The 16,503-nt window shown below is 35.5% G+C and overlaps 1 protein-coding gene across 1 annotated transcript in view; it reads left to right on the top strand.

Annotated features, from left to right (window-relative positions):
• The window catches only part of DYNC2H1 (dynein cytoplasmic 2 heavy chain 1), a 364,114-nt gene that overhangs the window by 148,129 nt on the left and 199,482 nt on the right, over nt 1-16,503 (top strand). Inside the window, exons 64-65 of the mRNA XM_029208148.1 lie at nt 5,005-5,103; nt 6,657-6,780. Coding sequence (XP_029063981.1) covers nt 5,005-5,103; nt 6,657-6,780 — 223 coding nt within the window. The remainder of the gene's footprint in view (nt 1-5,004; nt 5,104-6,656; nt 6,781-16,503) is intronic.

Genomic DNA, 16,503 nt, shown 5'->3' with positions numbered 1-16,503 from the left:
GTGATATGAAGTTAGATGTCTAAATATGTACAAACTGGGTTTCTGGGAGTCTTCCCTGAGAAAAAAATGACTAGGTGTGATGAATTAAATGTATTTTGGATTCAGAGATATAGCATGTCTCCTCATTAACTACAATAAAGCTTTTCAGAGATTCAGTGTGGGATTTCCCAGATTCAAGGGCTATAGTCGCTCAATCCCTTATTGGTGCTAAGGATAACCTTTTATGTCCAAAATTATTCCTTGTCTTACAACAAAAGGTGCTTGGAATTCTCATATTTGGTTTAAGCTAACTGTTGAAGCACATGTGTTATCTGGGTGAGGAAATAGTCAAATAATTATCTGCCACAGAAAGCTCATATGACCTATGTCCTTGAGGAGCAGGGGAAAATCTTGGCCATGATGCCCTGGATTGCTTGGACTATGATTTACACCTGTTCTCCTGATGTGATTATTAATAATTTTTTCTTTACTCTCAAACGTGTCCTTGTTTGGAAGATAATTGTATGATCTTTGTAATATTGTGGAACTCAGGGGATAAATGGAGAGTATGAGACACTATGGAGAGGTGTGAGTGAAAGCATCCAGAAAGAAGATGGAAAAATATGATTAATTTAAATTTCACAGTGTTGTAAATTTTTCTTGGTTTAAATTTCACAGTATTATAAATTTTTCCTGTGAAGATGTACTAGGTATTTTTTTTTATTGTTTATGGACAGTTCAGTGTCAAATTAGTTTTCTTTATACCATTCAATTTCTGAGATTTTTTTTTTCCCTTCCTGCCATTTAGTGTATGCTGAGGAAATGCAAACTAATTTGCTATTAGTCTAAAGAATATAAAATTGTAAAGGTAAATTGCATAGGGAAAACATTTTTTCATTAAATCCCAAATGCATAACAATAATCAACACTTACATGTACTTACTATGTTTTTCATATATTATTATTTAAGAATTAATACAAGTAAAGCACTTAAACTCTTAACTCATTTAATTTTCAAATCAACCCTATTTAGTAGGTACATGTATTATCCCTTTTTGTAGATAAGGAAGTTGAGATACAAAAGGATTAAGTTTCTTGTTCAGGGTCACAGAGCTGTCAAGAGGTAGAGCCAAGATTCAAACACTGCCATCTAGGCAGTCTATGCTGTAAGGCTGCCTCTCAAAGATATGTGTGTTTCTGTATATGTTTTAACTTATTTATTTTATGTTATTCCTGTTAATATAATTCTCCTTATCAAAAGATGAGCTTTAGTTTTATTTACAAAATGTTTCTACTCTTATCCCACTTGTGGTTATTAAAAATAAAAATAAAATTATAGAGTTTTATAGATGTTTTAAAAATAGTCTTTTTCTTATTGGATGAAAGTCAAAAAGTGCAAACTTCCAGTTATAAGATAAATAAGCACTAGGGATGTTATGTACAACATGATAAATATAATTAACACTGCTATATGTTATATATGAAAGTTGCTTAGAGAGCAAATCCTAAGAATTCTCATGACAAGGAAAAAAAATTTTTTTTCTATTTCTCTAATTTTGTACCTGTATGAGATGATGGATGTTCCCTAAACTTACTGTGATAATCATTTCATGATGTATGTAAGTCAGATCATTATGCTATACACCTTAACTTACACAGTGTTGTGTGTCAGTTATATCAGTAAAAGTGGAAGAAAAAAAATCTCTTTCAAAAATGTCCACTACCTAATCATTTTTTTTTTGCCAATAGATATCATGTGTCTCTAGCCTTTGACCTCTGTTTTGAGCTCTGTAGTTCTAATTTCCTGTTAGATATTGTTACCTGGAGCTTTGTAGGTAGCTCAAGCTCTGTCTTTAATCATTTTTTAAAAAAACTTTTAGTCAAGAATCTTTTAGTGGCCAACTTTAGTACTTTTTTTTTTTTCTTAAAAAAAGCAACTTACGCTTTTAAATAACTGAGGTGTTCAAAAGATTGGGACTAGCTTCAGGATTCGAATGGTGTTACCAGGACATCTCTCTCTCTCTCCATCTTAAGAGATGGATTTATTCTTGGATAGGTTCTTTCTACCCTGTGTTAAGGATAGACATTGGCGACTCCAGGTTTACCATTATCACAATTTATGTTCTCAGACTAAAGATATCTCTTCCCTTCCTTTACAGTATTTGTTACTTCCCCAGAAAGATTCTGATTGGTTAGTTTGGGTCACCTGCTCATCCCTTGTGTGCAGTGCTAGATGATTGATAATCCCATGAGAAATGCATTGAGTGGGGCATGCATGCTAGGCAAAGGTAGCTATGTACTTTAATAATTGTTTCTCTTCCTCACCCACTCCTTATAACCTGCTTCTCTTTTATTTCCTAACACTGGAGATGTCACAGTCTTGGTCCAGTAATGCAAACTGCAAATCTGCAACTCATTCTTACTATGTCTCTTTACTTTTACATTCAGTTAGTTATTCAGCAAGTCTTGTCAAATCTACTTCTCAAATGTGTCATGAATTCATTCTCTTCTAACCACATCTACTGCCAGTGGCTTCACTTAGGCCTTCATCATGTTGTACCTGGATAAATACATTATTATAGCAGTTGGTCCCCTGCCCCTGTATCAGTTCCTTTATTTTGGAGTGATCCTCCTAAAATGTTAATCTGATCATCACAGTTCCTTGATTAATATATTTCAGTGACTACCCATTACCTGCAGTATAAAAATTTCATTATCCTTAAACATGGCATAAAATGCTCTTCATGATCAGAAAGACCTCTGATTACTCCTGCCATTTTATATGCATCATCTTTGTCTATACTTTTTATTCCAACTATGCCAAACTACTGGTAGTTTTCCAAATACTCCCAGCTTTTCATTCTTCTCTCAATCAGGCTGTTGTTTTGGCCTAATTTGCTTTTTTTACTTCTTTGCCTGGCCAAGTCCTATTTTTTTTGACCTAGTTTGACTTGAATTGCTTCCTAGCAGCTTCTCCTAACTCTGCCTGTGATCCACCTATAGAATTCTGTGTCCTTTTTGATTGAAAAAACTTTTGTTTTTTTGCTTATTAGATGTGTGGCCAAAGAAGGTAAGGGAATGTATCTTACTAATTTTTGTATCTCTCGTGTTGTCTTATTATAATCATTATTCAACATATGGTAGATGAATGAATAGCATGAATGAATGAAAGCTCACTATTTTTAGATCTACTATAATTTGTTAAATGTAGAATTTTACCACATTTAATCATGAAACACAGACCTAAAATATACCTCAGAGGTCTTCTCTAAATCTCTGGAGAAGTATAAATAAGATGAACACAAACTTGTAAGTATTCTTTGAAATTCTTTTTTTTTTTTTTTGTGGTACGCGGGCCTCTCACTGTTGTGGCCTCTCCCATTGCGGAGCACAGGCTCCGGACGCGCAGGCTCAGTGGCCATGGCTCATGGGCCTAGCCGCTCCGCGGCATGTGGGATCTTCCCGGACCGGGGCACGAACCCATGTCCCCTGCATCGGCAGGCGGACTCTCTCAAACACTGCGCCACCAGCGAAGCCCTTCTTTGAAATTCTTAAGCATATTTTCTATGGTAAAAACATGATTTTTTGAAACATTATCTTATTCTCTTTTTAACTGCATCAGATCATTGGTTTGAAATCATGGGTAAGAACTTTTTTAAAATTTAAAATAATTATTTTTGTGGTTAGGCAAAATCTAGTTTACTTGTGGAATGTTTGCTATTGAATGCTAGCATAAAATGAGATCTAAAACCTAGGTGTAATACTTTGGTAATACTTAAGAAGCTATTTACTAGCCATATAATTTTGCTATTTCTGGATGCCTCCAGAAATAGATGCTGGGGGAAGATCATACAGTGGGATAACGCTGTGGAGCTGTGGTGGGAGTGGCCCACTCTGGGTGCAGGTAAAAAGAGGCCACATTGTCTAGAGAGAGTTTTAAAACAATAATAAAGCTGTTTTAAAGTCAGTCAGCTCTTTATTATCACCATGTGCTGGCAATTTTAAACAGCATTTCTGATAAAATGCTGTTAATCCCCAGGGCATGTGATTCCCACCATCCCTCTCCCTCTTGGTATACCACTAAGATAACATCCATGTTCTTATTAGATCTACCCCAGTTCTAAGTCTTCACTTCACTGTGACTTTCATGTGTTATTTTATCCCTAGAGCACACAACTGCATTACATTTTTCAAATAAATGTGAAAATTTAAGAAAAATAAGGTCAGCTGTTATTTAAATCTAATTTGCTAGGTAACAATGACTATTAGATGGTTTAAAATTTATCATATTTTTTAAAATATATTTACATATATTTAAATTGATCAGATGTATAAATGTATAATTGGCTTCCTTTAATTTGCTAAGTGGCATTGTATGTATAGGGCACAATGCCAGGTTTCTAATTTTCTGTTTCAGAGTTTAATTAGTGCAAGGCGTTCTGTAATGAGTTTAGTTCCTAGTTTGTTAGATCTTAACCTATCATCTTATGTAATTTTCTCTTCTAGGATACTCCTTTTGTAATATTAACTAGGTACTACTTTAGAGAAATTAGTCTTAAAATATAAATAATTTTATTGCTAATTATTTCAGCGATACTTTTATGATTAGCTCATACTTCTCTTGTAAGGCCTCTATGGTTTATTCAACCAAAGAATATCTAAAGTTAGGGAATGACTTGGCTGTGTATTTTAAAACCAAAAAGAGAGGTACAAATGGCATCAACTTAGGACTAGAACTCCTGCTTACTGTTTTGTTAATATACATTTTCTGTATTATTGTGTAGTAAATAAGACTATATTCACTTTACTGTGGTTAAATTTAATTACCTAGTATTAATTACTGGTAAAATTGATTAATGTAACCTCTGGTGCCGCTAAAAACTGTACCCTTATTTCCTCATTGTAGTTGTATATTTGTGTTCTCTAAAGCCTGAGAGAAAAACTCACTCATTAATTGATTAATAATTTTTAGGAAATTATTTTCATTTAATGAAAGCTTATAATCTTTTTTTTTTTTTTAATTAGAGTCGAGTTTGCCCATTTCTGGTAGACCCTTCTTCCCAAGCTACAGAATGGTTAAAGACACATTTGAAAGACTCACGTCTGGAAGTTATTAACCAGCAGGTGTGTATTACTTATAATTTAGATACCAGCTAGTAATGGTATCTTGTGGTGAAAAGAACTATAATCAGAAAACATAGATTCAAAACTGAGTCTTATAACTTACCTGGTATGGGTCCTGGGAAGGAAATGTAGCTTTCTTAGCTTTAGTCTTCTAATTTGTAAAAAGGAATAATATTTGTTTGATTGCTTCTATATGCAAGGTGTTGATCTAAGCCCTGGGAATTTATAAGTGAGTAGTTCCTGCCCTCATGGAGATGAAAATTAAGTAATTACTTACACTAAACAAATAAGCATTTACACTAAATTATGATTAAAGACAAGTATAGGATGCTATAGAAGTAAGTTACTTAGTTTGGAGAATTAGGAAAACCTCCTTGACTTTTTAATTTCCTGTTCCTGTAACTCATCAATGAGCATCTTTGTTGTGTACAAAGATTTGACAGTTGGTCAATGAAATGTAACCATCGTGTTTTGTGTAGTGACTTTTCACTGTCATGTTTATCTCACCAAAGAAATTATTTTTGGTCAGTTTTTTTTTTTTTATTGGGGAAGGCCTAGTGTATGATTAATTTTTGTAGATATGCTTCAGGTGCTTGAAAAATTAACTCTTTAAAATGTTCTTCACTTACAAAATGGGGATATCTAACTCACTTGTGTTTAAGAATAATTGTAATATATATAATATATAAAATATTTAATGCCACTTACGGTTGTAGTAGGAGATCTTAATAATTATTATCCAGATATTTAAAATTTTTTTAACCACAGTTGGAGGCTTAGAGTGGAATTTAAAATGACTCTTTACCTAGCCAGAAAGCCTAAAAATTCTTGAATGGTTATAGAATTTTATCTAAAGGTTCTTTTTACAGTAATTAGAACTATCACATCAAGATAGTTTACTAGAATTCATCATCTTGTCTTTCTTCTTCCATTCAATGTGATATTGAATACAACCAAAGTAGTTGTTTTCTTTTTTTTTTTTTTTTTTCTGTGGTATGCGGGCCTCTCACTGTTGTGGCCTCTCCTGTTGCGGAGCACAGGCTCCAGACGCACAGTCTCAGTGGCCATGGCTCACGGGCCCAGCCGCTCCGTGGCATGTGGGATCTTCCCGGACTGGGGCACGAACCCATGTCCCCTGCATCGGCAGGCGGACTCTCAACCACTGCGCCACCAGGGAAGCCCCCAAAGTAGTTTTTATTAATACTTGGATGAGTAACTTATTGCATGTAGAATTTGAAAATTTCTGCATCAATTTGAAATCATAGTAGAAAATTTTAAAAGGCTTTTTTATTGTTAATGTAAAAATCCTTTTTTGCTAATATGTCTATTTAAATTATTTATGAATTTATTTGATAATTTATTCTACTAAATTGATTCACCACCAAGTACTTATAACTGGAAAAGCAATCATGAATAATTTGTATTGTTAACATACATATTAATTTTAAAATATTTGTGTTATTGCTGTTAATAGCTTCATTCATTATCTGTAAGGACTTTTGTAAATCTAAGGTAATAAAGGAATTCATATGTATTCTTATTTATTCTCTTAGGATAGTAACTTTATCACAGCTCTTGAGTTGGCAGTACGTTTTGGGAAAACCCTTATTATACAAGAAATGGATGGTGTAGAACCTGTTCTTTATCCATTATTGAGACGAGATCTGGTTGCTCAAGGTAAATGAATATTTGACAGTTTCCAGAGAGTAACTACTTTTTAAATCCAAAATAATTAACTTCATTAACTAACTTTGACATTTTTGGTCTTTTCAGTGAATCTAAAGAGAGGAAAACTTTTTGGGGACTGTATTATAGTAATGTCATCAGAATATAATAGTAACAGCAAGTAAAAAACTTAAAGTGCCTTTGTAAAAGAGGCACCATGTTAGGGTCTCCCACACCATTCCCAGGAACAATATTTTACCAGAAAGACTCAAGGGATTCAGCACTCATGGCTTAGATTTATTGCAGGGAAAGGATGCAAAGCAAAGTCAGTAAAGAGAAAAGGCACATAGGGTGAAGTCAGGAGTCAAGAACCTAGGTGCAAGCTTCTAAGAGTCTTCTTTCATTGGAGTCACACAGAATGTGCTAATTCCCCCAGGGCTGAGTTGTGACAACACGTATGAAAGTTGTCTACCAAGGAAGCTTATTAGAGACTTAGTGTCCAGAGTTTTTATTGGGGCTTATTATGTAACACACTCTGTCTAGCAGGTAGCAAAATTCCAGACTCCCCAAAGGAAGGCAGGTGTTCAGCGTAAACCGTATTGTTTGAACAAATAGCTTAAGCACAGTGAGCCACTCTTACCTATTCTGGGAATGGTGAGAACCTTAACAAAATCCAAATTCCCATACAATGGTTATGGGCCAACCTTGCAAGCAGGTTGCAAGGATACTGGTCTTAGGACTGTTATGTTACCTCTTTTCTGTGCAGGTACCTAACCCAGACTTTGATATTTGAAAAGTTATGTAAGAGCTTGTTGTGCAAAATGTCATAGACATGTACTTATATATAAGTACATACACTTACTTACACCACACACTTTGCTAGCACCACAAAGTTTAGAAAATTGGAGTTATTGGGGGCAAAGCAGAGAAATAGCAAAGAATGCACTATTTACTGATCACCTGTTATCCCACAAATAGGTATGCTTAGCTTAGCAGTGATTGATATGTTATGGAAAGAACCCTAGTAGTGGGACTGTTGCCTATGTAACCTGAACTTACTTCCTGGGGTTCAGTCTCTGGTCTCAGTCTGTTCTTTACTGGAGCTAATTCAGATCTGTTGAGCTACCTCTTGCTATGCTATCTTAAAGGGGGTGGAAATGAACCTTTAGGATCATCTGGATTTGACTCCCTTTAGTCTGTATGCTGACCCTTGAGCGCTCATTAAATATATCTCGATGAGCTCTTATTGGTATTAGGTTTTAGCCATATCTGCTGCATTTTCTGAGAATGGAGTTTGACAAGGTCCCCTAAAATTGGATCTGGTAAAAAATGATAATATTCTACATCATGATTTGTTCACACGGTGAACCACTATTCCAGATAGTTGTTCAGGGCTGTTTGGGTCAATTTGTTAATTTCTGTTCACTTCATTGAGAAAAAGAGCATTACCTCTGCCCCTACCTTACTTTTTCCACCTTCAATCCAGAGTCGCATGTGTTCACGTCACATCAGTTGAAGTCTGTTATCCCCTTTGAGTATACTTCAGATTGTCCTTTTCTGCAGTTTTGAGTTCCTCATGAATAGCCATTTGTCGTCATACATTTCCTGTGGGGACAGAGGATGGTTGTCCTAGAAAGACGTAAAACAAAGCCTGTGTCCAAGTTCATTTACGTCCCAGTGTTCTTAATCTAAGCAACATGAACTTCCTTTCTACATAGTGATGTCAAAACAGGCACAAGTAATAGGAATAGAATGTACTTCTCCTCCTCAAATTTATGCAGTTCAAAAATCCCCTCAAATATGTATTGATCAAAAAGAAGAGCAAGGTACAATTCTTCATCAAAGTCTCATTGTTTTAAATTTTCTGTTTCCTGTGTTCCTAGTAGCTCAGCCAAGGCAGAAGTTAGATGTAGAAGTTTGCAACTGTCAAATAGCTGAAGACTGCTTGACCAGCTATCTATGTAGAAGTTGCTGGAGGAGAGGCTAGTGTAGTTGGCAAATAGTTTAAGTTTTACTAGCAATAGATGTCAAAATTATTTTTATTAATCATTCTAATCCTTTACAGTTATTTCATTTGCATCTGGGGTTTGAGTATGGATTCGAGAGTTATAGTAGAGATGATAGCTAAACATTCTTGATTGGCTCTTTTAGACCAAATTCTTCAGTTTAGGCACGACTGCTTCATACAGGCATATGTATGTGCAACATGAAGATTAACCTTGTGATTAATTGCTGTATCTGTTTCTAGAGGGTGGTTCTCCATATAGGTATGTCTTTGGTAACCCAGTTGAATCTAGGCGGCTTAATGGCCTGAACACAGCTAGACCAATGGTTCTCTAATGGTAGTGATTTTGTCCCCCAGGGGACATTTGGCAATGACTGGAGACATTTTTGGTTGTAACAACTTGGTGCGTCTATTCCAAGGATATCTTTAAAATGTACAGGGCATCTCCTCATAACAAAGAGTTTTCCAGTACAATTTGTCAGTAGTACTGAGGTTGAGAAACCCTAAGCTTGCTCACCAGTTCTGACCCATGAATCTCTGTACTGGTATATTTCAGTTATTTTCAGGGTGACATGCTTTATAGCCAAGAGCACTACTTGAAGCCAGTTCATTGTACAGAATATTCCATGCTATTGGTTGCCAAAAGTTTTACCTATGGATAGTGGATGGTTGTAGCATTCCATTGGATTTTCTTATCGGTGAGATTTTTTTGTAGACATCTGTAATTCTGTGCATCTGAAAGATATAGGGCTCAAAGACAAGGATTGGTTTACAACTGCTTGGATTACTTCCAGAGTTGGCACTTGCAGCTTTTACAGGAGCTGCCATTCAAACTTAGCCACATGTTTGTTGACCAGATAAATTATTAGGTTGTAGTAAAATCTTCAGGTGTGGAATATGCTGCTTCTAGTAAAGTGAAGAAGGTATTCAGTTGTTGATTTTCTTTCTTTGTATATAGTGGCTATAAAGCCAGCAGTTTATTCTTAATAGGCTGTGGGATATTTCCTTGAGCAATGTTGATTTGATTATTTTTGTGGCCGGGTTTTTTGTTTATCTTCATGTAAGTCCCATCATCTTTAGTTAGTTAAGCTTGAAAGGTTTACAATACAATGTGAGCAATTTTATCAGTGGAGACCATTACCAAGATGTTACCTATATGATGGAATGTTTGTACCCATATGGCAGTTCACATGGTACTTGGATTTCTCTAATTCAGATGATAATATATTTCTGAAGAGTTTGGACCTGTTAAGGTATACTGCATATAAGAGATGAACTGATTTTCATCTTCTTGCCAGGGGAATATAAAAAAGAAATCATTAATAATCATTAGCAGTGTTCAAGTATCTGCTGTGAGCAAAATATTTTTAATCATTGCTGTGTCAAGCATTGTGGAAGCAGTGGTGGCCACTTCTTGGTTTAAGTTTCATGGTCATAATAAACGTTCAAGCAACTTTTATTTTGAAATCCAGACAGATAAAATTGTGTAGCACTCTTGCCTCGTGTAAAAAGAATAACTTTCTTTTTCACTTCCTAGCATGATGCATTTCTTTCAACTATAAGTATTGGCCAGATTTGGGTACACTTTATAGGCAGATCTTGCCTGTATCTTTGGCTAATTGTTAAAGAAGTCATCAAGGCATCACAATAAACGTAGCCAATTAATATATCTGTACATACAGGTGCTCCAAATCTATTAGATATGTTAACCAAAAAAATCGAAACAAAATATACTCAATCCTGATCCAGGCTCAGAAACCAAAATAATAGCCATGTAAGTTGAGGCTTCCCCTGGAAAGACAGTGTGAGACCAAATCTTGTACTTGTGCCTAATCATTCTGTTTCCACAGTTCTCTAAAGTACAGTACAGATTTTGTGCCCAGGAGAAAAATGTAGTCAAAATTAACTCTATCGTAGGTTAACTCCAATGTAAATTAAGACTTTATACAGTTAAGACTGTGTTGGACTTTTATAGTTCTACATGTAATATTTTCTAAGAGTAGTGTAAGGGACTTATGTCCAAGGGTCTTTTTATACAATAAAACATTTATTTTGAAATATTTTTAAAAATGTTATATCAGAATAATGCATTGATGGGTTACACAATCAAATAGTATAGGATGGCAGGAGTGTTCTATCCCTCCCCTCTTCATGACTAGTCTTACAAGAGAAAATCAGTTACTTCTTAATTTTCACTTTTTACTGAGATACACTTATAATTGTATAGCTTAATGATTTTTACAAATGGAATACACTTCTGTAAGCACCCAGATCAAGATACAGAACTTTTTCAGCATTCCAAACTCCCTTGTTTACCACTGTCCCCCACAAGGATAACCACATTCCTGCCTTATAGCAGACAAGTTTTACTTGTATTTGTACATTGCATAAATGAGAAAGAAAAAAGCAGCACCTGACTACTATGGGCTGGAAGCTGGCCAGGCTCTACAGCTTGACCATGGTGCTCTCCTGTTGAACATAAACCATTTCACAGAACACCATCAACAGGCAGGTCACTCTGTGACCATAAGCATGTCAGCGCACAAAAACGAGGACACTTCCATGCCACAAAAATAGCTAAACATCCTCTTCTCCCTGCTATTATGAGTGACTTCTGCTTTTTTACCCATATAGCTTAGTCTGACACCATTTCTGACACCTCCTAGATATCAACAAAATTATTGATACAAATCAGAATTGTCTGGTCTTTCTGATAGCATCCATTCCCCAGCAAAACCGCACTTTCTTTGAACCATTCTAAAATCACCCAGTGTTAAGTCCATCTTCTATAAAAAGCATCTCTGAATACCTTTTTACTGAGACAAGGTGCAGTTTCCCATGGTGATCTATCTTTCATTGTAAGTTGCCGGTATACCCGAGCTGAGACCCTTTAAACTGAGTTTATGTTTTAACTAATTAGTTAACTGAATAATTTTTAATTGAAGTATAGTTGATTTACAAAACTATATTAGTTTCAGGTGTACACATAGTGATTAAATGTTTTTATGGATTATACTTCGCTTAAATTTATTAAAAAACAGTGGCTGTATTTCCCTGTGCTGTACAGCAGCGGTCCCCAACCTTTTTGGCACCAGGGACTGGTTTCATGGAAGACAGTTTTTCCACGGATAGGGTGTAGAGGATGGTTCAGGTCGTACCAGTCCGCGGCCCAGGGGTTGGGGACCCCTGTTGTACAGTATATCCTTGTTGCTTATTTATTTTATACATAGTAGTTTGTATCTCTTAATACCATACCCCTGTCTTCCCCTTCTCCCCTTCTCTCTCCCCACTGGTAAGCACTAGTTTGATTTCTGTTAGTCTGTTTGTTTTGTTATATACTTTGACTTCTTTTATTTTTTAGATTCCACATATAAGTGTCAATATAGAGTATTTGTCTTTCTCTGTCTGACTTATTTCACTAAGCATAATGCCCTCTAGGTTCATCCGTGTTACTGAAAATTGCAGAATTTCTTTCTTTTTATGGCTGAGTAATATTTCATTGTGTGTATATGTGTGTGTGTATATATTTTCAATATATATTAATATATATATGGTATATACATATATACCACATCTGTTTTATCCATTCATCTACTAATGGGCACTTAGGTTGCTTCTGTATCTTGGCTATTGTAAATAATGCTGCTATGAACATTGGAGTACATATACTTTTCAAATTAGTGTTTTTGTTTACCTTGGAAGTTTACCCAGCAGTAAAATTGCTGGATCATATGGTAGTTCTATATTTAGTTTTTGGAGTAGCCTCCATACTGTTTTCCACAGTGACTGTACCAATTTACATTCCCACCAACAGTGTACTAGGGTTCCCTTTTCTCTACATCCTCGCCACCATTTGTTATTTGTGGTCTTTTAAATGATATCCATTCTGCCAGATGTGAGGTGATAGTTCATTGTGGTTTTGATTGTATTTCTCTGACGATAGCAGCGTTTAGCATTTTTTCATGTGCCTGTGGCCATCTGCATCTCTTCTTTGGAAAATGTCTGTTCAGGTCTCCTGCCCAATTTTTAATCGGGTTGTTTGCTTTTTGATGTTGAGTTATATGAGCTGTTTATATATTTTGGATATTAATCCCTTATTGAGCATATCATTTGCAAATATTTTCTCCTGTTCAGTAGGTTGTCTTTTTGTTTTGTCAATGGTTTCCTTTGCTGTGTAAAAGCTTTTAGGTTTGATTAGGTCTCATTTGTTTATTTTTGCTTTTTATCCTTTTGCCTGTGGAGGCAGATCCAAAAAATATTGCTATGACTTATCTAAAAGAGTATTCTGCTTTCTCTTTTAGGAGTTTTATTTTTTCAGATCTTACATTTAATCTGTTTTGAATTTATTTTATATATGGTGTGATAAAATGTCCTAATTTTATTCTTTTACATGTAGCTGTCCAGTTTTTCCAGCATCGCTTATTGAAGAGACTGTTTTTCCTCCATTGTATATTCTTGACACATTTGTTGTAGATTAATTGACCATAAGTGCATGGGTTTCTTTCTAGGCTCTCTATTTTGTTCCATTGAACTGTGTGGCTGATTTTCTGCCAGTATCATGCTACTTTGATTACTTTCTAGTATATTCTGAAGACTGAGAGCATAATACCTCCAGCTTTGTTCTTTTTTCTCAAGATTACTTTAGAAATTTGGGGTCTTTTGTTCCATATAAATTTTAGGATTATTTGTTCTAGTTGTGTGAAAAATGTCATGGGTATTTTTTTTTTTAATTTATTTATTTTTGGCTGTGTTGGGTCTTTGTTTCTGTGCGAGGGCTTTCTCTAGTTGCGGCAAGCGGGGGCCACTCTTCATCGCGGTGCGCGGGCCTCTCACTATCGCGTCCTCTCTTGTTGCGGAGCACAGGCTCCAGACGCGCAGGCTCAGTAGTTGTGGCTCACGGGCCTAGTTGCTCCGTGGCATGTGGGATCTTCCCGGACCAGGGCTTGAACCCGTGTCCCCTGCATTGGCAGGCAGATTCTCAACCACTGCACCACCAGGGAAGCCCTGCCATGGGTATTTTGATAGAGATTGCATTGAATCTTTAGATTGCTTTGGGTGCTATGGATATTTTAACAATATGAATTCTTCCAATTGAAGACATTGGAATATCATTCCATTTCTTTGTATCAGCTGCAGTTTCCTTCTTAAATGTTTTATAGTTTTCAGAGTAGGATTTTCACGTCCTTGGTTAAGTTTATTCCTCAGTGTTTTATTCTTTTTGATGTGATTTTAAACAGGATTGTTTTCTTGCTTTCTCTTTCTCATAGTTCATTGTTAGTGTATAGAAAAGCAACAGATTTCTGTATGTTAATCTTGTGTCCTTCAGCTTTACTGAATTCATTTATTAGTTCTAACAGTTTTTTGGTGGAGACTTCAGGGTTTTGTTTATATAGTTTTATGTCATCTGCAGATAGTAGCAGTTTTACTTTTCCCTTCCAGTTTGGATACTCTTTATTTCTTTTTCTTGTCTGAATACTGTATCTGGGACTTCCAATACTATGTTGAATAGAATTGGTGAGATGGGCATCCTTCTCTTATTGCTGATTTGAGAGGAAAGGCTTTCTTTTCACCATTGAGTATGATGTTAGCCATGGATTTGTCATAAATGGCCTTTATTATGTTTAGATATGCTCCCTGTAAACCCACTTTGATGAGAGTTTTTATCACGAATGGATGTTGAATTTTGTCAAGTGCTTTTTTTGTGTTTATTGAGATGATCATGTTATTTTTATTCTTTCTTTTGTTAATGTGATGTATCATTGATTGATTTGCGAGTATTGACCCTTGCATCCCTGGAATAAATCCCACTTGATTATGGTGTATGATCCTTTTTATTTATTGTTGAGTTTGGTTTGCTAATATTTTGTTGAGGATTTTTTCATCTATATTCATCAGAGATATTAGCCCTTAATTTTCTTTTGTTGTAGTGTCTTTGTCTGGTTTTGTTATCCAGGTAATGGTGGCCTCATAGAATGAATTTGGGAGTGTTCCATCCTTTTCACTTTTTTGGAATACTTTGAGAAGGATAGGCATTAACTCTTCTTTATGTGTTTGGTAGAATTCCCTGTGAAGCCGGCGGGTCCTGGATTTGCTGGGAGGTTTTTTGTTAAAAATTCAATTTCACTGTTAGTAATTGGTATGTTCAGATGGTCCCTTTCTTCCTTGTCAGGTTATATGTTTCTAGAAATGTGTCCATTTCTTCTGGGTTGTCTATTTTGTTGGCATATAACTGTTCATAGTATTCTCTTATTATTTTTTATATTTCTGTGATAATGGCTGTAATTTCTCCTCTTGCATTTCTTCTTTTATTTACATTTTCTCTCTTTTGATGAGCCTGGCTAAAGGTTTATTTATTTTGCTTGTCTTTTCAAAAAACAAGTTCTTGCTTTCATTGACCTTTTCTATTTTTTTTGTCTCTAATTTTATTTCTTTAATTTTATTTCCTTTCTAATATTTATTATTTCTTTCATTCTGCTGACTTTGGACTTTATTTGTTCTTCATTTCCTAATTCCTTTAGATGATAGGTTAGGTTGTTTATTTGAGATTTTTCTTATTTCTTGAGGTGGGCTTGCATTGCTGTAAACTTCTCTCTTAGAACTGCTTTTGCTGCATCCCATAGATTTTGGAAAGTTGTGTTTCTGTTATCTTTTGTCTCAATGTATTTCCTGTTTTCCTCTTTAATTTCTTCACTGGCCCATTGGTTTTTCAGTAGCATGTTGTTTATTCCTCACATATTTGTGCTTTTCCCAGTTTTCTTCCTGTAACTGATTTCTAGTTTCATACTGTTGGGGTCAGAAAAAATGCCTGATATAATTTCTGTCTTCTTAAATTTGTTGAGACTTGTTTTGTGTCTTAGCACATTGTCAATCCTGGAGAACATTTCATGTGCAGTTAAAAAGAATGTGTATTCTGCTCTTTTGGGGTAGAATGTCCTGTAGATATCTATTAAGTCCAACTGGCCTGTGGTGTCATTTAAGACCCTGTTTCCTTATTGATTTTCTCTCTGGATGATCTGTCCACTAATTTAAGTGGTATGTTAAAGGCTCCTCCTATTCTATTATTGTCAATTTCTCCCTTTATGTCTCTTAGTATTTGCTTTATATATTTAGGTGTTCCTGTATTAGGTGCATACATGTTAACAAGTGTAACATCCTGTACTTGTGTTGATCCTTTTATTATTACATGATGCTCTTCTTTGTCTTTTGTCATAGACTTTGTTTTAAAGTCTACTTTGTCTGATATGAGTATTGTTACCTCTACTTCCTTGTTATTTCCATTTCCGTGAAATCTCTTTTCCATCCCTTCACTTTCAGTTAGTGTGTCTTTAGCTCTGAAGTCAGTCTCTTGTAAGCAGCACATAGATGGGTCTTTTTAATTTATTAATTTATTTTCTGGGTTTTTTTTTTTTTTGACATCTTTTTTGGAGTATAATTGCTTTGCCATGGTGTGTTAGTTTCTGCTTTATAACAGAGTGAATCAGTTATACATATACATATGTCCCCATATCTCTTCCCTCTTGCGTCTCGCTCCCTCCCACCCTCCCTATCCCACCCCTCTCGGTGGTCACAAAGCACTGAGCTGATCTCCCTGTGCTATGCAGCTGCTTCCCACTAGCTATCTGTCTTACGTTTGGTAGTGTATATGTGTCCATGCCGCTCTCTCTCTTTGTCCCAGCTTACCCTTCCCCCTCCCCGTATCCTCAAGTCCATTCTCTAGTAGGTCTGCATCT

The sequence above is a fragment of the Monodon monoceros genome, unplaced genomic scaffold, assembly GCF_005190385.1.
Source record: "Monodon monoceros isolate NGI ecotype Baffin Bay Population unplaced genomic scaffold, NGI_Narwhal_1 Super_Scaffold_7, whole genome shotgun sequence".
Classification (NCBI taxonomy): Eukaryota; Metazoa; Chordata; class Mammalia; order Artiodactyla; family Monodontidae; genus Monodon; species Monodon monoceros.
This window is presented reverse-complemented; position numbering and strand designations above follow the sequence as displayed.